Here is a 22,729-nt window from a genome sequence, read left to right as displayed (position 1 = left end):
TTACCATCCCCAGGTACGCGACGCCGCCGTAAACACAGGCGGCTTCCACTGGATTTGGCTCGGAATAATGACACGGCGGTTCTTTTTCTTGATGACTTGGCGCTGCTCAAGCAAGCGGGTCGGAATGACAACCTTGTGTTCGCCCTTGTGGTATACCTGCATCTTGAGCGCCTGCAGAGTGTGCTCGACATCCTGTGTCGTCATGGCCAGCGTGGTTGCAATGGCCTCAATGCTGCACCGGTCGTCGCGCTCGTTGTAGTCATGCAGCAGGTTGATGATGCTCTCGGTCCAGTACTGCCGGTAGCCCAGCAGACCCAAATCGGACAGTGGCTTTTCGGGCGAGCCCAGCTTGCCCTCAATCTTGGACAGCTCATACGAGAACTGGATAAGCAGGCGGCCATAGCCACGGCGCTGGAACTGTGGAAGGGTCATGATGCACGCCACGTTGTAGTTGTCGGCGCTCTCCTTTTCCTTGGAAAAGTAGCCCGTGAGGTGCATGCCCTTTTCGTCGCGCTGCGTCATGACGTAGAACAAGAACGGGTCCACGTCGTAGTAGAGCGTCTTGTGATCCAGAAACATTTTGGACAGCAAGCACAGGTTGCGGCACCACGTGCGCTGGCGACGGCCGTCAATCTCGAAAAAGGACAGGTCGTCGTCGCGGTAGATCTCGTTGCCGGGAGGGTGTTGCAGCGTGCACTTGGCACGGTGGCGCGTGTAGGACTTGAGGTCGCCGTGGTAGCCCAAGCAGAACTCGCAAATGTAAATCACGTCCTCCATACTAAACGCCTCTGGGTACGGCGAGAAATACCACGGGTACAGGTCGAACTTGCCGAACTGCACTTTGGAGATGTTTCGAATACGCGAGATCTCGGCCGGGTTGTGCGTCATAGAGCCACCCGTCCGCAGCTTCTCGACTTCCTCTTCGCGACTGAAACTCTTGTCACCAGCCTCCGCAGCAGCCAGGCTGGCGGCGGCTTCGGCGCGGATCGCCGCATTCGTATCGCCGTTGGCCGCGTCTTCGGCATTGGCAGCGGCAACCGCCGCCGCATCCTCGCTGGACGCTCCACCCGTCGCTGCTGGCGTCGATGTAGCGCCCGTGTCTGTGCCGGTGGCCTTGTCCTCCGAGCCGTCCTCGCCACCAGGGGTGCCCTTGTGCTGCGACTCGACAAACTCTGTCCACGGATGTGGCGTGCTGGCTTCGGATGCCGTACTTTGCTCGCGCTTGCCGAGGCGCTTCTGGGCGGTCTTTTTGGCGATGGCGGCCTTTTTGGATTGTGCAGCGGCCGTCGTCTTCTTGTTCTTGGCGTCTTTGGGCTTGTCCTTTTCCGGGTTGGGCCACTCGACGTCCTGCGTAAAGTCGATGCGCGTCACCGGCACCCACTCGTCGAGACGCTTGTTGAAGTTGTCAAAGTTGCAGTAATAGTGCCGCCCGCTCTTCTTGTCACGGATACTGAGAATTTCGGCGCGGCGTGCGACGCCGTCCTTGAGCACCATGGCAATGCATCCAATCTTCAGCGTCTCGGGTGTCGCCTTGCCACGCTCGCGAGGCTCGCTGGAGCCGACAGCGGCGTGGGGACTCATCGTAGGCGTCTGCAAATGAAAACGAGGGTTGGTATGGATTTTTGGCGATGAGAGGCGGTGAAATCGCGATGAAAATGGGTGGCGCGTGGCCGAACGTCGATGAAAATTGCTGCACAGCACTGTCAATTTTATTTTGAGATTTGGTGATGGAGCTGGAAAATGCGACGATGCAATTGAATGTTGTAGATTTTTAGGCCCTGTAGCTCTGGCGAGGGGAAGAACAAGACGCTAAAATAGGAAGGCGACAGAAGAGGCGAGTCGCACTTGCCACCACAGGTCGTTCTGAACCGACCAATCCGAGGCTAGTAAAGCCCTGAAGAATGACTGCGGGCGAGCAAGCTGCACCGCTATTGGAAAGGCTGAAATTCTGCCGGCATTTGGATTAAAATTAAACCGCAAAATAAATACTAAATTCAAACTTTCCATGAAATTTCGACGATTCCGAGAAGTCCAACAACAAAACCAGCACAACAGATACTCAGCAGCAGTCCTACGATTTATTCATGTTCCACACGGACTCGCCATGATTTTATAGAAAGCGGCACATATCTGGGCGCGACCAAAGCAGCGCTCCACCACAAGAATCCGCCATGGCCGCGCAATTGTCGTCCAACTGGAAGAAGCTGCAGGCCCAAATCAAGGCAGAACCGTCCAAGCCAAAGGCGGCAGACAAGCCGAAGACGGCGGCCAAGCCGGCAGCGAAGGCGGTAGCGGGGAAGAAACGACCACACGGCGGCGAGGACTCGGCGCGCAAGGGCAGACCGCCGGCAAAAAGGTCTCGGCCAGAAACCGCATCTGCGACCGGAAAGACAAAACCTAGAACGAGCCCCAAAACAATGGGCGTGGCACAGTCGTCGAAGCTATCCAATGAGGCTGCCTACGACCACAACGGCAAGGGCCAGATGCTGCCCAAGGGCATCACGCCGTCGCTGGCGCTGTGGGCCGAGGACCACGACATTTCGGCCGAGGACATGGCGCAGGCGTACGGGCTGGGCGGTGTAGCGACGTCAACGCTGTCTGGGGGCCGGGCCAAGGTCGGCGCGGCCGCCGTGGGCGACACTGCAGCAGCAGCCTCGTCCGCCGTGACGGACCGTGAAAACGCGGGTCGCACGCCCGACCTAGCGGTCGGCAAGTACATTGCGCTGGACTGCGAGATGGTGGGCGTCGGCGCGGACGGACGGGACGACGCGCTGGCGCGGGTCAGCGTGGTGGATTTCTTTGGGCGGCAGGTGTACGACTCGTTTGTGAAGCCACAGGCAGGGCAACGGGTAACGGACTGGCGGACACATGTCAGCGGTGTGTCGGCGCGGCATCTGCGGTTGGCGCGGCCGTTCGAAGAGGTGCGGACCGCCATCGAGGATCTGCTGCGGGGGGAGGACGATGTAGGCGGAGCCAAAAAGGAGACGCGCATCCTTGTCGGGCACGACGTAAAGCACGATCTGACGGTGCTGGGCCTGAGCCACCCGCCACGGCTGATCCGGGACACGGCCAAGTTTTCCGGTTTCAAAAAGTACGGCCACGGGCCCAAGCCGGCACTGCGGGTGCTGGCGCGGGAAATTCTGGGCATTGAGATCCAGGGAGGCGCTCACTCGAGTGTCGAGGACGCGCGGGTGACAATGCAGCTGTTCCGGCAGCACAAACCGGCGTTTGACGTGGAGTGTGCCAACAAGTTTGGACCGGAGCCGACGTCGGGCGCAACGAAAAGCAAAGGAGGCAAAAAGAAGAAGAGGTGAACACGAAGATAACGTTGGAAGGAGAAAGAGACAGAGGGACAGAGGGAGGAAGAGAGAACAATGTTTCCAGATTCAGCGCATTTCATGTTGGCGTCTAGTCTATCATTTGTTTGCATACCCCATTCATAGCCATAGTCATGTTGATGATTCCCTTTCAGCTAATGCCAATGTACCCTCACAGTGGAATGCCCTCCATCAACTCCAATGCGCCTTCACGGCCGACAGTTATGATCACGTCGCCCAGCGTCTTGGTCACAAAGCCAGCTTCGCAGTAGGTAAAGTAGTACTAAAAAGGTCAGTCGTGATACACAACGAGGGAACATGGCCACATTACGGCAGTGACATACCTCCCACTTGCGCCGGAACACCTCGATTTCGGCGTCCGACATGCCTGCGTGTTCCTTCCGCAGCGCCGGCCGGATCGTGTCGTCAAAGCGTGCTAGGAAATTCTCGCGCCACAGCCGCAGCGTGCGCGCATAGTGACCGCCAATGTTCTCGATGTGCTCGACAATGAGCGTGCCAGCTGATTCGGTGGTGATGTGGTGCAGCAGCTGCGTCGTCGAGGGCAGGTAGCCGCCGGGGAAGATGTAGTGGTTGATAAAATCCACGGTCTTGGAGTAGGCGGCGTGGCGGCCCTCGGGCATGGTGATGCACTGGAAGACGGCGATGCCGCTGCCATCGCGCTTCAGCAGATTGTGGATGCAGCGGAAGTACGTCGCCAGGTACTCCTGGCCGACAGCCTCAAGCATTTCAATAGAAATAATTTTGTCGTACGTGCGCCCGCCGTCGGCCGCCGCCTCAGCCGCCAGGGTGCGGTAGTCCTTGAGCAGAACCGTGATGCGGTCCGCCAGCCCGGCGGCGGCGATGCGTGCCTCGGCCAGCGTCTTTTGCTCGCGCGAGAGCGTGAGACTTGTGACGCGGCAGCCTGTGCGCTGGACGGCGCGTATGGCCAGCGAGCCCCAACCAGTTCCAATCTCAAGCACGTGGTCGGTGGCCTTGAGGCGGGCGCCGTCAATAAAGCGGTCCAGCTTGCGCATCTGGGCCTCTTCGAGCGGCTCATCGTAGACGATGATTCCGTTTGTTTTCTTTGTCGTCGGCGTTGCCGCCCATATCGGGCACGAGTATGTCATGTCCGGCGACAAAAACGCGGCAAACATATCGTTGCTGATGTCGTAGTGCGCCGAAATGTTGAGCAGTGCGTTGGAGAGCGTGTTGGTCGTGCGTGCCAGGCTGGCCAGACCGCGCGAGAGCGAGGCTAGGCGCGTGTTCCCGTTCCCAAGGCGGTCACGGTTCAGGATAAACAGCTGGAAGAAGGCGGCCAGGTCTGAGCATTCGATCTCGCCCAGCATGTAGGCCTCGGCGAAGCCCATGTCGGAGAAGAGGAAGACACGCATCCAAAAGGCCTCGCTGTGGACGACGAGCTCGACCCGTGGTACTGTCGTGGCTGAGCGGCTGTTGTAGTCGTGGTTGGCGTCACGGACGCTGTCGCTGTCGCTGTCGCTGTCGCTGTCGCTGTCGCTCAAGCCGTGGATGCCGTTGATGTCGTTGACGCCATTGACGATATTCACCTTGGCATCGTTCACCTTCACCTTCACGCCATTGGCCTTGGCCCAGTTCGTCTTGGTGCCACTTCCGTTCGCCTTAACAGCGCCGAGCGGTACATGTTCCCCCAGCACATCTCGCGTGCCTGACGGCTCGTCTACCAGAATCAGAGTGCCAATCTCGATCTGTTCGAGAACCGCCATCACTGTCGGCTTCGCAATAGCGATGCCAGGTCCCCAGGTGAGACTGCCCACCGCGCTACGGACAAGCTCGGTGCTCTTGGCCAGCGGCCGGGCCACCATGTCTGGTAACAATGACGATATCATAATGTGTGTGATATCCAAAGGTGAAGACGTATGAAAGGACGATTGCGAGATATTGGGCCAAAAAGGTGGGAGGGAAATCAACAGCCAGCAAACGTCAACAAAATTACTTGAGACGACAATGAACACAACGTCGCAAACAGGTACAAAAAGACACGTCCCAGAGAGGAAACACTTGGTCAAAAAGAAAAGGGCACACGACACAGGCCGAGCTCGGAGAGGAGAGACTGCAACAGCGGTACACACAGTTGGCCGTCTTATAGCACTCCTTATGCTTATAAGTTGGGGCCTCTTTCCTGCCGCATCTTGTCCTCCGCGTTGTCTTGTCTATCCGCTATCCGTGTCTTGTGGTTTGTATTTGTGAGCTGCACGGACGAAACCGGGGTACAATGACCTGTCGGTGATTTCTCTTTTTTTTTTCCCCGTCCTGCCACGACCCTGGCTTTCGCTTGACACTAGAGTGCGTTTGTTCTGCTATTATTCAGTGTCAACACTTGTTACCGTTTGTCGACGGGAAGAACTGCCCTATGTGTGAAGCTTCAAAGTTCCAGGGCGAGCCTGAATCGGCCCATTGCTGAATCCAATCGCGTGAATATGTGTAAGTGAGGAATTAAATCTCCGTTGAGACGTGGCAGACGTCGTCATAGGAGGACACTATCAGGCCTAAAGCCCACTAGAGCTTTTTCGAAGGCAAGACGAAATACAACATGTTTTCCTCTCACCAGCAGAGTAAAGGGATGGAAGAAAGCAGACAAGGGGGGTTAGTATTGCAAAACAAAACAGCATAATAAAGACAGGCTTCAAAATAGGTCGGAAGTGGACGTTGCCGAGCCAGGATGGCTACAGATGCCTGCCTAGAAGCTTTTCGAAAGACGGGCCCGAACCCAGAACAGGGGTGACTAGGGGAGAAGCCAGGCGCTTGACGTCGAAGCTGCCGGGCAGTCTTGAGACAGAAGATCGCGTCCCGCATTCTCCGTGCCCCCATAGTTCACGCAACTCCTCGCCCTGGGCTCGTGTCGGCCACAGTAAGGCAGCCTAGGCGGTCATCGACGGCGTCGGTCCCAACGCTTGACATAGACGGCCATCTGTTTGTCGATCGAGGGGCAGGCCAACGACAGACAAGTATCATTCGTATCGCCTCCTGGACGGTCCAAGTCTGCGCACACGCCGCCTGGTTTAATTGCGCTAGAATGCTGGCGGCTGGGGGTTTTGATGCAATGCGGGCAGAGACGATGCAACACCCACAGACCGCCACGCAGACGTGTGCAGTGGGGAAAAATGGGGAGAGAAAAGAGGAGAACGGAAACACGAGAGTGAAGCGGCAGTGGTCGTGGGCAAGCCTGAAACAAAAACAAATGTCTGGCTTGGGGGCGGTGCTGTTGATTAAGGTGAACGGGACGGCAATGACAAAGGAGTCGTTGTTTGGGCGGCCCACACTTGTCAAGCCCCCCTAAGGACATAAACTGGGGTGTGCAGCTAGCGGGGCGGTTTAGAGCACCTTCCCGGCGCGTCTCCCACGCGTATCGGCGAACACCATCAGAGTTTCTTGTCAATTACATATCTATTGACAACGTTACAGAAATACAGTGGTACTCGTCCACGTTCCCAACATGACGCAGCCAATTCTCGAAATCACGGCCGACAGTGCCACTTCCACACCCACACAAGCAACACCACACCTACTGCCCTGCCAAATCCACCACAACGGACCGGTTGGACAAGTCGACGCCTTCTGGCGGCCACAAGAGAAGGGTGTGTTGTGTTCTCCCTGGGAGCGGTTGGCTTTTTGCCGAACTCAGCACCTGCTAATATCACAGACGGCCAAGCTACGGCCTACTTCCGCGGACGCAAGCTGCACGGCCAGACCGTCACGCTGCCCGCCGACTACCGGGGCGTTGTAGGCGTCCGTCGCGGCTCGCCCCGCGAACAAGCCCGTGCTAGCAATACAAGCGCTCCCGAAGAGGTTGTCGACGTTGACGCCACAGCGGCCGAACAGGAGGCACAACGGCAGCGTCTGGACTCGGGCGGACTCGCGGTGCAGGCCGAGTTTGACAAGATCGTGATCTGGGGCCACCAGACCACGGCCGACGCGACTACCGACCCGTATGTTCGCAGCATGGAGGAGTGGGTAGCATTGTCCGACAAGGTGTGTACAGTCTACAGGCGCATTCACATCCCTCCGTGTCATTGCTAACAAAGCAGATACACTCGTACGAATAATGTCCTCATATTAAGACAATTTTGGTCACGGGACCTGGCGTTTGGGATCACGACATGTTGCTTTTTATCTGGGAAACACGGCAATTACAGAATACATAGCGTTGACTGCAAATTCAAGACCCTTTGGAGCTCATGCTCCCTGTCAAAGACACTCTGAGCCACACAAAAGTGTATCGCGTGCAATCGTAGTCTCTCATCCGAGTTTAATGGGCGCCCACAATTTGGCTGCAACCACTTTACTGTTTTCGCGTCACACCAATCAGAGCTAGTCATTGGATCCACTACGACGCGTCCTGGACGCGTACCTTCCCACTCTACATGATAGGGAGGGGCCAAATCGCGTCTCCCGCGAAAGCAATTTGTCCATCGACAACAAGACATCATCATTCCTTGTCATTGTCCTTGTCCAGCGCATATTTTGACTCTGCCTTTCGTCATTCCTCATTTTTGATCATTGCCATTTTTTCTCTTCCCTTGACATCGTCGCTCTCGTCCCAGACGAAGCCTTTGGATCGGCCCTCCTCGACGCTCTTTGACCTCACCCCCTTTTCCTTCTTTTCTCCATTTCTTCCTTACTGCTCTCGCCCTGTGATACCCCCCCACAACAAACAGCCATGGCTACGCCGTCTAGTGACTTCGGCCTCGCCATGTCCGACGGCCCCTCGCGCGCCACCTCGGCCGCACCCACCCCCCGGCGCTTCCACGGCCTCAGCTCGTCCTCGGCACGGCCACGCGGGCCGCCGTCAGAGAGCGTTGGCGGTGCCATGAGCGACGACGAGGGCGAGGGCTTTGCCGACGACAAGGTGCCGCAGCGGGTACGGCGGAACAACGGCGAGCCCATCCCGCGTGTCGAGGACAAGATTGGTCTCGCCGTGCAGCAGTACTTTGAGTCGTTTATCGAGGAGTGCGTTGCCCCATCGTTCTCTGTTTATTTTCTCTGTGTGTCTTTTGTCTGACATTTCAGTTTCATCGAGGAGCCCTCCGCCTCGGGCGAGACGCCGTCCGCCCCCGTCACCGACAAGTTCTACGTCGCCCAGATCCACGCCATGCGCTCCTACCAACTGTCGACCTTCTACGTTGACTTCAAGCACCTGACCTCCTGGAACAACGGCGTGCTCTCTGAGGCCGCCCTACGCATGTACTTCCGGCTGCTGCCCTACCTCAACGCCGGCCTGCACAACATGATCGCCAAGTACGAGCCCCACTACTTCCGCCAGCATCGCCAGCTCACGTCCAGCACCGCTTCCACCAACCGTACCACATCGGCCGCCAGCAACGCCGGTTCCGCCTCGCAGCAGTCGGCCGACCTCGGCAGCAAAACCAGCAACCAGCAGACCGACAAGCTGTTCACGGTCGCCATCTACAACATGCCGCTCGTTTCGCGCATCCGCGCCCTGCGTGCTGCCAACATTGGCCAGCTGCTCAGCATCTCCGGCACCGTCACACGCACCTCCGAAGTCCGCCCCGAGCTGTCCCTGGCCACCTTCATCTGCCCCGCCTGCAAGGTCGTCGTCCCCAATGTCGAGCAGGCCTTCCGCTACACCGAGCCCACACAGTGCCCCAACACCACCTGCCAGAACCGCCAGTCCTGGCAACTCGACATCCGCCAGAGCACCTTTGTCGACTGGCAAAAAGTCCGCATCCAGGAGAACAGCAGCGAGATTCCAACAGGAAGCATGCCGCGCACCATGGACGTCATCCTGCGTGGCGAGATGGTCGACCGCGCCAAGGCCGGCGAGAAGTGCATCTTCAACGGCATGCTCATGGTCGTGCCCGACGTCAGCCAGCTGGGTCTGCCCGGTGTGCGCCCCACAGCCATCCGCGATGACCGCAACGCCGCACGTGCCGGTAACGACGCCGGCGGCTCTGGTATCTCGGGCCTCAAGGCCCTCGGTGTGCGCGACCTCACCTACCGCATGGCCTTCTTGGCCTGCATGGTCTTGCCCGACACCACCAGTCTCGGTGGCAGCAGCAGCATTCCCAACGGTCCGGACGCCTCGGGCGCCGACATTGTTGCTGCGTTGACTCAGGCGTCGGTGCGCGACGGCACCGCAGGCGGCAATGCGGCCAACGGCTTCATGACTGCACAAGAGGCGCAGGAGCTCGTGCTCGGTGCCTACACCAAGGCCGAAATTGACGACCTGCGCAAGATGGTCCACAGTGACTACATTTACTCGCGTCTCGTCAAGTCGCTGGCGCCCATGGTCTACGGCCATGAGATTGTCAAGAAGGGTCTGTTGCTGCAGCTGGTGTCCGGTGTGCACAAGTCCACCGCCGAGGGCATGCAGCTGCGCGGCGACCTCAACATTTGCATTGTCGGCGACCCCTCCACCTCCAAGTCGCAGTTCCTCAAGTACATTTGCAGTTTCGCGCCGCGCGCCGTCTACACCTCTGGCAAGGCCTCGTCCGCTGCCGGTCTGACGGCCGCCGTTGTCAAGGACGAGGAGACGGGCGAGTTCACCATTGAGGCCGGTGCGCTGATGCTTGCGGACAACGGCATCTGCTGTATCGACGAGTTTGACAAGATGGACATTGGCGACCAGGTCGCCATTCACGAAGCCATGGAACAGCAGACTATTTCCATTGCCAAGGCTGGCATCCAGGCCACCCTCAACGCCCGCACGTCCATCCTGGCCGCCGCCAACCCAGTCGCCGGTCGCTACAACCGCAAAGCCACGCTACGCGCCAACATCAACATGTCCGCGCCCATCATGTCGCGTTTCGATCTCTTCTTTGTCATCCTCGACGAGTGCAACGAGAGCGTCGACCGCCGCCTGGCCGAGTACATTGTCGGCATCCACCAGCTGCGTGACGAGGCCGTCACCCCCGAGTTCACCACCGAGCAGCTGCAGCGCTACATCCAGTTTGCGCGCACCTTCCAGCCCGAGTTTACCGACGAGGCCAAGCAGCTTCTTGTCGACCGCTATCGCGACCTGCGCGCCGACGATGCCCAGGGCGGTGTCGGCAAGAACTCGTACCGCATCACCGTGCGTCAGCTCGAGTCCATGATCCGTCTGAGTGAAGCCATTGCCAAGGCCAACTGCGTTGACGAGATCACCCCGGACATGGTCACCGAGGCCTACAACCTTCTGCGCCAGAGCATCATCTCCGTCGAGCACGACGATGTCGAGGTCGAAGACGACGAGGACGGTGCCGCCGACGAAGCCACCGAGGCCGCTGCCCTGGCGGCCGCAGCCAACGGCCCCGACCCGAACAGTGATGTCGCCATGGACGAGCACGACACAGCCGCTGTCAATGCTGCCACCGGTCGCCGCAACAAGGTCGCCATCACCTACGACAAGTACATTGCCATTGTCAATGCGATTGTCCAGCGTGTGCGCGACGACGAGGTATCCGGCCCTGGCGAGGGTGTCGCTGCAGACGTCCTCTCCACATGGTACCTTGAGCAGCAGGAGGGCGACCTCGATACCGAAGAGGACTACCACCGCGAGAAGTCGCTCGTGAACATGGTGCTCAAGAAGATGGTCAAGGAGAACATTCTCATGGCCATCCGCGGCCAGGGCATGGCAGACGAGAATGCTACGGAGGGCCCGGCGTCGAACGCACATGAGCAGATCATATATGTGCTACACCCCAACTGTGCATTCGAGGAGTTTTAGTATTTGATCAGTGATGCTAAGATGATGTCAGAAATGAAAATAATAAACTAAGGTATACAATGAGGAGTGCAGGGCGCGGTTGAAGGGAGTCTAGGAGTTTCTCTTTTTTTGGCTGTGGGACGATTATTTTATATTTACTTTCTGTTTGATAGTCGTTCTCATGTTCACCTGCTTATCTGTATGTCCGCTGAAGGGAAAGCCTCATGTACAATCTATGCGCAATGTTTTGTTCGGAATGAATTCAAATATTAGATGACAATAAACTTCGAAATGGTTCCCGCCTTGTTGCAACTATCTCTAAATATTTGTTAGTGGATCACAGTCTCTTGGTCTTCATGATTTATTTAGGTGATGACTTTTTTTTCATACGTCGTGTTTTTTGCAAAAAAGATAAAAATAAAAAATAAAAATAAAATAAATAAATAACGAATTATTTATGATCGTTTCCGAAATAAAATCAAGTAAAGTTAACATTAAAATAAAAGTGATTTATAGAGAAGTCGTTTCTATACTATTACATGTGGGACAAGTGCCGACGCTACCAAATACGACCAGAAACAATGTGAGCCGTAGGCATATGTCCCAAGTTCGATACGCCAAGCGCTTTGACGAACCTCATGTCACCCAGTTCTACGTCCAAGAGGTGGGATAAATGTCCTTGTTTTTATTATTATTCATTGGTATAGGCTTCCAAGGTATCCTCCGTTTCCATGTATCCCTGGTAAAGAAGCACGTTATCCGCCTTGTCCCATTTGTTCCATAACCATGATCCCATTTACCGAATGCTGATAGAAAGATGGTAGGCCATGAGAAATTTCCGAGACGCGCCGTGTATTTTCTTCTTTCCAGTTAGTTGATACTCGCGGTGCTCAGCTGAGAGACACGCGTGTTCTCAAAATTCCTTGTTTTTTTATACGTCAAGTGATTGTCGTCCGCCTGGTCGTTGCCCCATTCCCTATATAAAAAGGCCACAAGCCTCGTCATATGTTGTTCTAAACCAGTCATCATCTTGTTATTTTCGTGCTCTCCTCGTCCCATTGGCAAGCTTGTCGATTTGGCAGCGCCAGGCGTCAAACCGCATAAATCGGGCCGCTTTCTTCCTAAGAAAGAGATCATGTCGCGGAAGGATGTTGGAAGAAAAATATCAGAGAAAGTTCAATAGTCGAACATGGGGTTTCGAATCAAAGCATCAAGGGAGTCCGAATAGCACCATCAAAAACGGATCGTGGTTCGGTTGGTTAGAGGTAAACGCCGAGCCCAGATCGAGACCAAAACAGGGTCAAAAAGTAGCAGCAGTTGAAGAAAACAAGAGTTCCACGATAGAATAAAATCGGTGCTTGCTCTGAAATAAAATAGTAATGAAGAGGTAGTACAAGAATTGTGCGAGAGCCATGATAAAATGCATGCATGGTCTCAGGTGTTTTAAAATAGAATAGTAAAAGAACAACCAGAGTAAACGTGACCCGAGAGACAAGAGGAGACGGGACGAGTCATGTCAGACGCCGCATCCTCCTCCCTTGCTCAAAAGACATAGTCTGGCTCAAATCGGGACCAAAAGTCACGAAAGCTGGGAATGAGCAAAGAGGACACTCAAGTTGCGATTAAAACCCAAATGGGACATCAGAATGACATTGCTTCGAACGATCGCCGTTTAAGTCTGGACAGGTGCAGATGTGCCTCGGGTCCAATTCTCAGAACGGTGCCGCATTCCACCACCGCGAGATCGGCCACCGGACGACCCTTGTCTGGTGCTGGGCGGGGTGGTCTTGTCGTTGCCAGAGTGCGTGCTGGACGCATCGCGATTCTTGTTCCCGCCCCTGTGAGATGATCCGTGGCGGCCGCTACCACTGCGTCCATATGTCGTCCGGCGCGGGTTGCTGTTCGTGCGTGGAGTCGGCAGGTTGACGGACTTGCCATTGCCTGCCATACCTGGAAATTGGATGCTGACGGAATGAGGTACACCGAAGTAGTCCTTCAAGAAGCCCTCATGGTCGCCGCTGGTGGCGGTCGATAGCAAGAAGCGTCTGGCAAGAGGCTTAGGAATGGGGGCGGGGTCCATGCCAGTTCGGGAACCTTGTTAGGCAGGTGGACTGGGGGCAGTGAACCCATCTCCTGTCGTTCAAAGCAGTCCTCTGCCATGAGGCGCGTCGTAAAAGGCTCCTTGGGAGTTGCTTTCACGCTTCTCGGAGGAACAGGTGCTTTCGTAGGCGTGGGTGCCGTGTTTTCAGAACTGGTGCGGTTTTGCATGTCGTGCCGCCCAGCGCCCGAAGTTGGCTTGGACGGGGAGACAGCGGGCTTCCGGTCAAACAGGTTGTTAAACTTGGCTTGCCATGAGGCGCCGTCTGAAGGTGTCGACTGGGACTCGTTCGCATGCGAGGCGGCGCTACGTAGCTGTGTGTGCTTTGCATGTGACCCAGAAGCAGGGGCGTGTTCGGCGGCAGCTGTCGAGTCCTTGGGGGGGAGCCGTACAACAATTTGCGGCCGCGGAAGAGAAACGTGCGGGTGTGCTGCATCACCGTCAAATGCCGGATGGCCGTCCATATCGGGAGGCGGCGGCGATGGTGAGCCGGGGCGTCCTTGACTACTACTGTTTATAGCCGACGCCCCACCAGGGGCTGTTCCCTGTGCGGCGGCAACGGCATCCTCCAGACGAGTGTCACGGGTAGGGAAGAACCGTGACGGTCTGGATTGGGAGTGAATGGTCGAGCCCGGGCTGCTGCTCCCACCCACCGTAGTACCGGGGCGGTGCACCACTGACTGGTTGGCCTTGTCCTCAACCCGGTTGCCATCCTCGTTCATGCGGGTCGGCAACCAGGTATCCTTGATGGCCGGGCGCAGATCTTTCAGACCCAGACCACGAGCTTCAGCCTCGCGCTGTTGTTCGGCACGTTGAGCCTTTTGCTGCGCAAATTGGGTTTCGTCGCTGGCCTTGACAGCGTTAGCCCAGGCGCTACGTGCCACTTCAGCCGAGTTGCCGCCGGCAGATTGCTGCACCACTGCGGAGCGGGCTGCCGTTCTCTGGACGTCAGCCGGTGGGGGTGGAGGAGGGAGCGCCACAGTGGACTTCGGGGGGCCAATTGGTGCCATAGGAGGAGCCGCGGCATTTTTTTGGACAGACGGTGGCCCAATAGGTCCGAGGTCAGACGTGAATGTACCGTTTCCGAGGCTTCGGTTGTTTGGCGAGCCCCATACATTCCGGGTAGACTGGTTCGTGCTGCCCCAAGAGGCCATGCGCTCGGTCTGTGGCGGAACTGGGCTCTGCCAGGTCTGTGGTTGTTGCTGCGATTGGTCATGGGTGTTCTCAGCAGTCGCCGGCGCACCGCTATGGGGCTCCGTGGCGTGCATGGGGTGATTGCTATCCGAAGCTCCAGCGTCCGTCGTAGCCTCTCCGCCTGGTGTGCTTAAGTTTGCGTTGGCCTGGATAGGAGTCACCGGCGCGGCGGCTGCTGTTGCTGGGGCCGCTTCATCCTTGGATGGTTCCTTCTTGGCGCTCTTTCGCTCCGGTGCAGGGCCCATTGCTTCTAGCTTGAGCCGGATGCGCTCACGCTTCGCGGCCTCCTCACGCTCTTCCTCTTCAAGGCGTCTCTTCTTGGCAAGTTCGCGGCGCTCTCTCATAATCTTCTTTTGGATCTCGAGTTCGTCCTCTATGTTGGCGGTTGCAGCCTGTGGCGCCCCCTGTGTATGCGGCTGCGTGGAGCCTGGCGGGGCGTTGGACTGGGGGTTCGAGTGCGTGGATGCATGTGTTGCGGCTGGAGAGCCGTGTGCTTGCCACGACCGTGTGCCGGACGGAGAGAAGTTTCTCGGAGAAGTGGGACTATCGCTTCTATCTGCGAGAGATGGCTGTTGGGCATGGAGGAGTTCGGGAGGAACATTCTGGTCATGCGGTCTTCCAAGACGCTGCATAAAGCTGCCACTGCCACCGCTGACATTGGATGAATTCCGGCGTCTTCCATAAGGGCCTCCATCGTGGGCCGACCGATGAGTCTGGAATGCGGCAGAAGGCTCAGGCTGCTGGTCCGACCCATGGGACTGTCGCTGCAATAGTGCTGACGGTGGCTGCCTGTGATGCAAATCGCTTCTCATGCTGCCGCGGCGATCTTGCACAGGCTCCATCCGGCCAGACTGCGAGTTGTACAGCTCTCGGTTTGCATAGGGGTGACTATCCCTAAAGCCACCACGGCTGAAGTCGTCGGCGGCTATTTCCTTAAACGGTGGAGGAGGTGTCGGGCCTCTCGGGGGACCGCCGTACATGTCTCGCGGAGGATATTGGTGGAACTGCGACTGCTGGTAAGGCAGGCGTGAGTTTCCAATGGAAGGGGGCAGGTCCATTGTAATAGGGGACGCCTTGTTAACCGGTGGCAAAGAAGCCCACGGCGACTTGACCGGGGTCGGAGGCGCTGGAGGCTTTGCGACCAGTGTTGGCTTCTCAGGTGCACCTTTCAAAATCAAACCTCTGCCGGACGGCAGTCCGCCAGATCGCACGCCTGTCGGGGCGGGCGACTTTGGCTTGTCATTGGCGTCGACTTCTCTCGATAGAGAGGACGGAATGGCAGTCGGCGACGGTTGGGTAGCAGATGCCAAGGAGTGCTGCTGTGCCTGTGGTGACTGCGAGTGAGCCTGTAAATAGTACTGCGACTGCGCGTGGGACATATCCGGTTGAACGCTGTGAGGTTGTGGAGACGGCTGGATTTCATCGTGATGCGGAATAGTGGACTTCGTGCCGTCCGTCCACGTGATCTCCTCGGGAGCCCAGTCTTCATCGTCGTCGTCGATATCTGCCCAGTTCGCCTGGCCCTTGGCGTCGTCGTTCTGCTGAAGACGTGTTGAAATGTGAATTCCATATTTCTTCAATTCTTCGTCCGTGAGTTTGCGTGGGTCCGGGGGGACAACGGCTGAGGGAAAGCAACGTTAGCTTAATGAGACCCATGAGGAACGGAAAAAAGAGTACTTACGTCTGTTTTTGTTCCAGACAGCGTTCGGATCTGGCGCCGCAGCAGGTCGTCCGTTTGCACCAGGACCTTTGACGAGGCCAGTCTTGGCCACCAGTCTCGGGCGAGGCGAGGCGGATGAAGCCGAGGTGAGGGAAGCGACACCGAGAGTCGGCGAGGCCTTGTCACCGGGCTTGGCCACGCCGGCCGTACCGGCAGCCTTGGCCGCAAGGAAGGTCTTGTTGACCGAGACTGATTTGAATGTGGTGGGCTTTCTCGCCGTGGACGACGTCCGCACGTGTCCCTTGTCTCCATCTTTGTTTTTGGCCGCGTCGAGCCTCGAAGTCTCCGTGTCCGAACCCCCACTAATGCTCGGCTCCGCAGAGTTTACCAGGTCGTCAACAATATCGGCGATGTGTTTGTTGGATAGTTCGTCTGGGGAGCCGGAGGTGGCCGTGCCGTTCACAGAAGGCGGATTTGAGCCGCCATTGTGCAAGTCGTCGCTGATCTTGGGAACCTGCGGGAAAAGAAGCCTGGTTAGCGGGGCGAGGGTCTATGGAGCCGCATCGACAGCTACGGTGCGCAGGGCTGCCAGGAACAAAACTCACGGCTTCAGGTTCGGAGTTGGCGGGAGCTTCAACGGGTGTAGATTCATTGATCTCAGCAGCCATCATACGATGCGCTTAGCTCGCAATGTGTGTTGAAAAGAGGGTGACCGTTTGCGGGACAGCTTTCCGAGTCACCAATCGGCAGAGCAGAAGGTGATGGAGCCTTTGAAACGGTATCGTCGCCGGGGTGCGTAGAGGCGGTCAGGTGTGAAGATTTTCTCTCTGTGTTCACGACTGGAGAAAAGCGGATCTCGCAGTTGACGCAAGGTGGCGGATTCGATGTTGGGTGGCCTTCACCTAAACTGCAAGAGAAAGAGAAATGGGTGAGTCGTTTAAGCTTCGTTGTAGACGAAGAGGAAGAAGATGGAAGGCAAATCCGGCTAGCAGTCACGTTGGTCTGGCTTTGGGGTGGCTCATTACCTAGGCAAGTCTTTGTGTTGAGAAAAGCACCTTCTGGGGCAACAGGGCGAAATGATGCAATGGCTGTCTGTTGGCCAGGGCGCGGATGCGAAATCAGTACTATTCAGAGCTCGGCGTTCCTGTGACCGGGAATGCTTGTTGCGTCTGATGTAGGAATCGAGAGTGTCGCAGAGGAGAGAGCAGAGGGACAGCTCGTGATGATGGGCAAAGGAGGAGAAACAAAGCGAAGATGTCGAAAATGCGGCTGGGCTGCCTTCGTTTTTTCCTACTGGACAGAGCGCAAAGGGAAGGAACGGGGACCTGCCTTGGTGCTGGGTTGCTTTGGTAGTGCTTTGGCGTCGCCGTCCGCTGATTGGCTGGGGGGCCGATATGGCTATTTTAGGCTTAGCTCATGTCGCGACCCACAGCCAAATGGAAGGAGCGACTGGGCGAGAGGTAGGAAATGACCCGAGAAAGAAGGAACAGCCCAGCTCAGCTACAGGCACAGCACGGCAGGTGAATGACCGTGCCATTGTTGAATATGCCTCTGCGACTCTATATGAGAGTTGATCAACTTTTACACAAATAGAATGCTAGCATTTTGAAAGGCCTTGTCGTACCATTATCGGCTGTCTTCTGCGTGACGACTTCCTGCTCAAGCCAAACTACCACACGTTATCACAAAGCGTGAATCAACAAGGCGGCTTCTTGGCAGCGCCAATATGTAAAGTCTGCTAGAATCCTAGCTGTTGCCTGGCGCTAAGACTCACTGTCCGGCATGAGTTTGAAAGCCGCTATTTTACATTTAATGACCTGTTTATGGGCACGCTTGGGTTGGATATTTCACGGGTTGCTGTGATGGCATCGATGCGATTTGGTACAAATGAGATAAATATGATTGCAAAGCACGTATATGCACGAAGCCATTCGCGGGTGTTTCCACAATCTCTCTATTCGGCAACACAAGATATATGTACAACGGAACGGAGGCTCGGCAGAAACCACATCGCCCCCGCCAATCTGAGCTCCAGCCTTCTTTTTAGTCTTTCAGGTAAGACGTCGCTTAGTGGGCGTTGTTCTTGTGGTGGCCTGTGACAAACGGACATGTAAGTATAGAGTGTTATGCAAAGAGCGTCGATGTTGGTGATTGGCCTATTGTAGCCGTTGCTCGTCTCAGAGTGGGGAGGTACGTACGCAGGTGGAAGTAGTACTGCTGGGCGTAGCCGATGACAATCAGAAGGGCAACAGCCTGGATAATGGCTAAGGTAGTTGTCAGTAATTGTGTCTTTACGACGAGCAGCACATTTGCCCTTGCCGATACGCTCATCCATTTCAGCTCGGGGGGTTCGTTCACGTACGCTTGACCGTGGGGTTCTTGCCGAAGTGCTTGGCCTGGTAGCGGCCGAGGAGGCCCTTGGCCTTGACCTCGGGGGCCGGGCCACGGGGCAACTTCTCGTAGAAGCTCACGACACGCTGCATGCGGACAGCATCAGGAGCAGCGCCAATGGCCTGAGTCAGTCGTTAGCATTCTTGACCTATCTCTCACTTCGGTCACATCGCTTGATCGCGTCGTCTCGCATCGTTCGATCACGTTGTTCGGTTGCGCCGTTCTTTTCCGTCGCCAAATCGTTGATGGGGCCTCGGTGTCCGTCTTCGCAATCGATATGCACGCCGACCTGTCGACAATGCCGGCGTTCTGCCACATTACGGATGGGATTTTATGAATCGTCGAATATCGCAAGGTCAAATTGATTGTGGCGGCCGTTGTCGTGAGTTGGGCGAAAAGTCGCGCGTTTCCTGCAAACCAAAACATCCACCACAACCAGTCGTCCGTCGTATTTCAAAACGTACCTTGGGCGAAGCAACCTGGAGAACCCGTGTTAGCTGATCAGTCTATTGCCCATGTCGGCACCACCGAATGCATTGAACAAACCTTGGGGGGGATGAGCGTCGAGAGCGCTCGGCGAGTGATGTAGCTCATGTTGAAAAAAAATTTGCGGACCGACGGAAACGAGAAAGGGGTCGAGAGGGGCGAGGAGAGTTACGAGAAGGGTGAGACTTCTCGTAGACTAGAAGATGAATTGAAATCCGTGGCGGTGCCGGACGACAATTGAACGTGGCTTGCGGGTGGATGGGGAGAAGGCCGGTGATTTGGGTGCGAAGGGTCGTCACTCAGAAAACGTTTCGCGATGCCAGGGAAAACGAAGATTCCGACAGCTTTCCCTCGGATTAGCGGTTGTTCCCGGTAGGAAGTCACGTGAGGCTCACGTCGTTGGGGGGAGCGGAGAGTCGTTAGGGGCGTTTTCTCGAGGGAATTACGGAGCGGCTAGAGGGTAGTTGAAGGAGAACTGTAGCGCAACAACAAGTCCCGGAACATCTTTTTTGCTTACAGTACTCCGGTTTACCTTGCTTGCTATTCGCGAGACGGCACTGCGTGAACCACGGCTGCAGCAAATTCGTAGCCATCACGTAACGGATTCGGCGTCGGCAAACGGCGACAAGGCGAACAACGAACGGCCATCCACAACCCAATTGAGTCGTCCGAATCTATTACACGTCTTGGGGCTTATTTACAAGCCCAACTACCACTCTTTCCCATGGCTGCGATCCGCCCAACGGCTTCGGCAGCTGCCGCCCAGATGCTGAGAAGCGCCTCCGTTGCTCCCATCACTCGCCGGCCGAATGTGGCCGCCGCCGCGACCCTGGCCCTGCGGCGGCTTGAGAGCTCATTGACGCCTGCTCCACCCAAGACGGCTGCCCCGGTAACTCCCCGTGCTGCCAACAACGCTCCCGACTACACTGCTCACACGGACCGCGCGACATCGTATGTCTCTCTCGGCGACGCGAGGCCTTCCGGAGACGGAATCCAACAAGGGAAAGGATCTTGCTGACTCGTTTTTACTATAGAAACTTCACGCCTGTCCCCAAGCGTGTGCTGGACGGCAGCGAGGACAATGACGTTCTTCCGGCAGCCGTGCTCTCTGGCGCCCCGATGGAGCTCGAGGCCCGGACGGTCAGGTATGCCTCACTCTCTCTGGACGCGTATGATCCTCTGACTTGATTCTCAGCTTTATTTTACTGACATACCATCTCTTATGCAGAATTTATAAGCCCACAAAGCCGGCCACGCAGTCGGGCGACTGGCACGGCACCAAGTGGCGGATGGACTGGGACGTCCTGGAGAAGGGCCACCGGTGGGAGAACCCGCTGATGGGCTGGCAGTCATCAGGAGACTTCATGCAGGGCACGCACATCCATTTCAAGACCAAGGAGGATGCCATTGCCTTTGCTGAGAAGCAGGGCTACGAGTACTTTGTACAGGAGCCGCAGGAGCGCAAGATTGTGCCCAAGGCGTATGCCAACAACTTCCTGTACTCGGCGAAGAAATTGAAGCACATCCGGACAAAGTAGGCGAAGGAAGAACGAGAGACGGGGCAGACGAGCGGCCGGTGAGGCAGGAGCGTGGATAGATATATTTTACTGCTCGTAGGAGTCAGTAGTTCATTATGCGATTGCTTCTGTACATATAATCGAAGACATTTTTATATGAGTTTTGTCGGGTTTCATTAGCTTAGTAAAGGTAACGAAACGAACACACAATTGCCTTGCACAATCGTTGACAATCACTTAAAGATTTCATCGGTCAATTAGCCAATACGGCTAGTTGTGATAATAATATTGTTCGTCCATGTGACGGAGTGTTCATTCGCCGACCCAATAAGAAAGCCAGAAAATAAGTAACCGCTAGAGTAGACGATGCTATGCCGTCATGCTCAGAACCGATAATATCAAATGCCCGCTCGAAAACACAATACATGATAAAATACACCCCTTACTCAAACCGATATTGTGAACGCCGATGAAAGTTGACAAAACAACCAACCGATACAACTCCGAATATTGACAGCTAGTCAATATAAACATACTAAGACAAACATAGAAACAATAAAAAAAAACACAAAAAAACACCCAGGGGTATAGGGCCACTACGTGGTGATCATAGCCTCGTGTTCGTGGTCGTGGAACCGGTTGTCTGCAGTAGCGTTCAGACCAAGATCAATGATATCAGGCACATCCAGCTTCTTCTCACGGGCCACGTTCTCAGCCCAAGCGCGCATCCTGACGATTTGGCGGATGGCGGCTTCACGGCGTTTGCTGTGGTGGAATAGGATGGCCTTGTTGACTTTGTCGGCAACCTCCTCACGCAGATCTGGCGACAACAGCCTCTGCTGTGCCGCCGGCATCTTGTCTGGGGTGAAGAAGAGCATGACCATGGTCTCCTCAAGGTCCTCGAGGAATTCCTTCTTCGTGGACGCACGAGGCGCGAGCTGGTCCTGGGCAAACTTCACGACCGGTGCGAAGTCGTTGCCGCTGCTATTCGCCTGACGAATGCGCTCGACCAACTGTAGACGCAGCAAAGCAAAGTGAAGGGGCGGATCTTGATCCAGAATCTGAATAACAACCTGTTAGCCAAGGACGATTACCGAGAAGGAAGGCGTAAATGCTCGGAAAGATGAATAACATGGTTGCAATATCGGTCGCTCATAATTTTCAGTGTGGTTTGTTACTCATCAGTGGCACGAGGCCTATGAGTGGTGCATGAAACGGTTTATAATCATAGCGAGACGGAGGGAACAAGACAACTATAAAGGACGGGCGTGTAAAACGATTGTCCAATGCTTACCTCTGGGTTGAAGTGGTTGAGAAGGGTGATTGCCTCGTCGATCTTGCCATTATGGATGGCACTCCGGATCTGCTGCCTCGCGTGGACAAACGACTTGTCCTGCTGCGGTGGTAAGTTCGCCTCTTTGGAGAAGTTTGCAGCGGCTTGAGGGTAGCCCTCCATGGTGAGGTAGTCTAGGATCAACGCATTGATGTCACTGTAACATTGTTAGCAACAGGCTCAGCCAGCTAGCCGCGCGAGACGCGTCGCGAAGAGAGTAGACAGTGAAAGAATGTGTCGTTGGCAATATCAGACCGCTTGGACAAAGTAATATGTTACTCCGCATAGTAATTACTCAGAGAGATTCCCATTATATTTTGCATCATCATTTTGCCAGGGGAGGGGGGGGGGTGTTGCGTAGGATGAGGTGTTGGAAGAGGTACTTAATACACACCTCTTAGGAGTCTTCACCGCGTTGACCCGGCTCTGGAAGCTCATCCTCGCTGGTGTAGCTGTCGATGATGTGGACGCCTGCGGAGGACGTTAGCATGATGCGGCGGCGACGGGACGATGACTTAGTGACGACTGCGAGGGATAGACGCGTACCATCTCGAGTCGGTGCGAGGTACGAGAGAAACTGAGAAGAAATTTCTTCGGTGGAGACAAAACTGGGGAGGACGACGAGGTAGACGATGGAGAGAAGAGGCAGCAAAGGCTGCAAGAGAGCTCGACAGCGACAGTTAAGCGTGCGAGTCTCGTGGAATGTGCATTGGTGGGCGGGTATTGCGATCCCCTAGTCAAACCACTCTTTGTTCCTCGAGTCACCGACGCGGAAGACCGGGAGGAGTGGCAGAGCACTGCTTTTTTGGGGGGGTGGGCGAAGAAAGAAGACAAAAGGAGGAAGAAGTTGTGTTGAGGGAAGAAAATTGGAAGGTTAAATAGGTCGGATGTGGACGACGCACGAGAGAAAAAATAGCAACGCAGGCAAGAGCAGCAGAAAAGGAAGAAAAGGGCAGAAGGAGCAGAAAAGCGGGGCGCTTCTTTCCTTTCGGCGCTGAGTGGGCGGGCGGGTCAGCTCTACAGCAGCCAATCAACACACGAGAAAGCTCTGG

General features: G+C 55.9%; 9 protein-coding genes across 9 annotated transcripts; 4 read left to right on the top strand and 5 right to left on the bottom strand.

Moving 5' to 3' along the window:
• On the bottom strand, positions 1-1,581 carry SPBR_02719 (histone acetyltransferase HTATIP; the record flags this gene model as incomplete). The annotated part of the gene is made up of 1 exon (XM_040761022.1): positions 1-1,581. One exon carries the CDS (start codon positions 1,579-1,581, stop codon positions 1-3), a length of 1,581 nt encoding a protein of 526 aa, XP_040620277.1.
• A 590-nt stretch (positions 1,582-2,171) lies between these two features.
• On the top strand, positions 2,172-3,314 carry SPBR_02948 (uncharacterized protein; the record flags this gene model as incomplete). The annotated part of the gene is made up of 1 exon (XM_040761251.1): positions 2,172-3,314. The coding sequence occupies one exon, from the start codon at positions 2,172-2,174 to the stop codon at positions 3,312-3,314; it is 1,143 nt and encodes a 380-aa protein (XP_040620276.1).
• Positions 3,315-3,489: 175 nt separating this feature from the next.
• SPBR_02667 (cyclopropane-fatty-acyl-phospholipid synthase) lies at positions 3,490-5,182 on the bottom strand (the record flags this gene model as incomplete). The annotated part of the gene is made up of 2 exons (XM_040760970.1): positions 3,490-3,600; positions 3,662-5,182. The coding sequence occupies 2 exons, from the start codon at positions 5,180-5,182 to the stop codon at positions 3,490-3,492; spliced, it is 1,632 nt and encodes a 543-aa protein (XP_040620275.1).
• Positions 5,183-6,789: 1,607 nt separating this feature from the next.
• On the top strand, positions 6,790-7,399 carry SPBR_03264 (ribonuclease H2 subunit C; the record flags this gene model as incomplete). Its single annotated transcript, XM_040761567.1, has 3 exons — positions 6,790-6,931; positions 6,997-7,325; positions 7,382-7,399. 3 exons carry the CDS (start codon positions 6,790-6,792, stop codon positions 7,397-7,399), a joined length of 489 nt encoding a protein of 162 aa, XP_040620274.1.
• Positions 7,400-8,013: 614 nt separating this feature from the next.
• On the top strand, positions 8,014-11,019 carry SPBR_02291 (minichromosome maintenance protein 6; the record flags this gene model as incomplete). The annotated part of the gene is made up of 2 exons (XM_040760594.1): positions 8,014-8,303; positions 8,364-11,019. 2 exons carry the CDS (start codon positions 8,014-8,016, stop codon positions 11,017-11,019), a joined length of 2,946 nt encoding a protein of 981 aa, XP_040620273.1.
• A 1,651-nt stretch (positions 11,020-12,670) lies between these two features.
• SPBR_02205 (uncharacterized protein) lies at positions 12,671-16,618 on the bottom strand (the record flags this gene model as incomplete). Its single annotated transcript, XM_040760508.1, has 4 exons — positions 12,671-13,092; positions 13,125-15,911; positions 15,972-16,464; positions 16,556-16,618. The coding sequence occupies 4 exons, from the start codon at positions 16,616-16,618 to the stop codon at positions 12,671-12,673; spliced, it is 3,765 nt and encodes a 1,254-aa protein (XP_040620272.1).
• Positions 16,619-18,304: 1,686 nt separating this feature from the next.
• On the bottom strand, positions 18,305-18,659 carry SPBR_03352 (uncharacterized protein; the record flags this gene model as incomplete). The annotated part of the gene is made up of 2 exons (XM_040761654.1): positions 18,305-18,463; positions 18,501-18,659. 2 exons carry the CDS (start codon positions 18,657-18,659, stop codon positions 18,305-18,307), a joined length of 318 nt encoding a protein of 105 aa, XP_040620271.1.
• Positions 18,660-19,551: 892 nt separating this feature from the next.
• Positions 19,552-20,365, top strand: SPBR_03162 (NADH dehydrogenase (ubiquinone) Fe-S protein 4; the record flags this gene model as incomplete). Its single annotated transcript, XM_040761465.1, has 3 exons — positions 19,552-19,778; positions 19,862-19,972; positions 20,056-20,365. 3 exons carry the CDS (start codon positions 19,552-19,554, stop codon positions 20,363-20,365), a joined length of 648 nt encoding a protein of 215 aa, XP_040620270.1.
• Positions 20,366-20,940: 575 nt separating this feature from the next.
• On the bottom strand, positions 20,941-22,115 carry SPBR_02933 (CTLH domain-containing protein; the record flags this gene model as incomplete). The annotated part of the gene is made up of 3 exons (XM_040761236.1): positions 20,941-21,357; positions 21,639-21,834; positions 22,072-22,115. The coding sequence occupies 3 exons, from the start codon at positions 22,113-22,115 to the stop codon at positions 20,941-20,943; spliced, it is 657 nt and encodes a 218-aa protein (XP_040620269.1).
• Positions 22,116-22,729: the final 614 nt, after the last annotated feature.

The sequence above is a fragment of the Sporothrix brasiliensis genome, assembly GCF_000820605.1.
Source record: "Sporothrix brasiliensis 5110 chromosome Unknown Cont17, whole genome shotgun sequence".
Taxonomy (NCBI): Eukaryota; Fungi; Ascomycota; class Sordariomycetes; order Ophiostomatales; family Ophiostomataceae; genus Sporothrix; species Sporothrix brasiliensis.
This window is presented reverse-complemented; position numbering and strand designations above follow the sequence as displayed.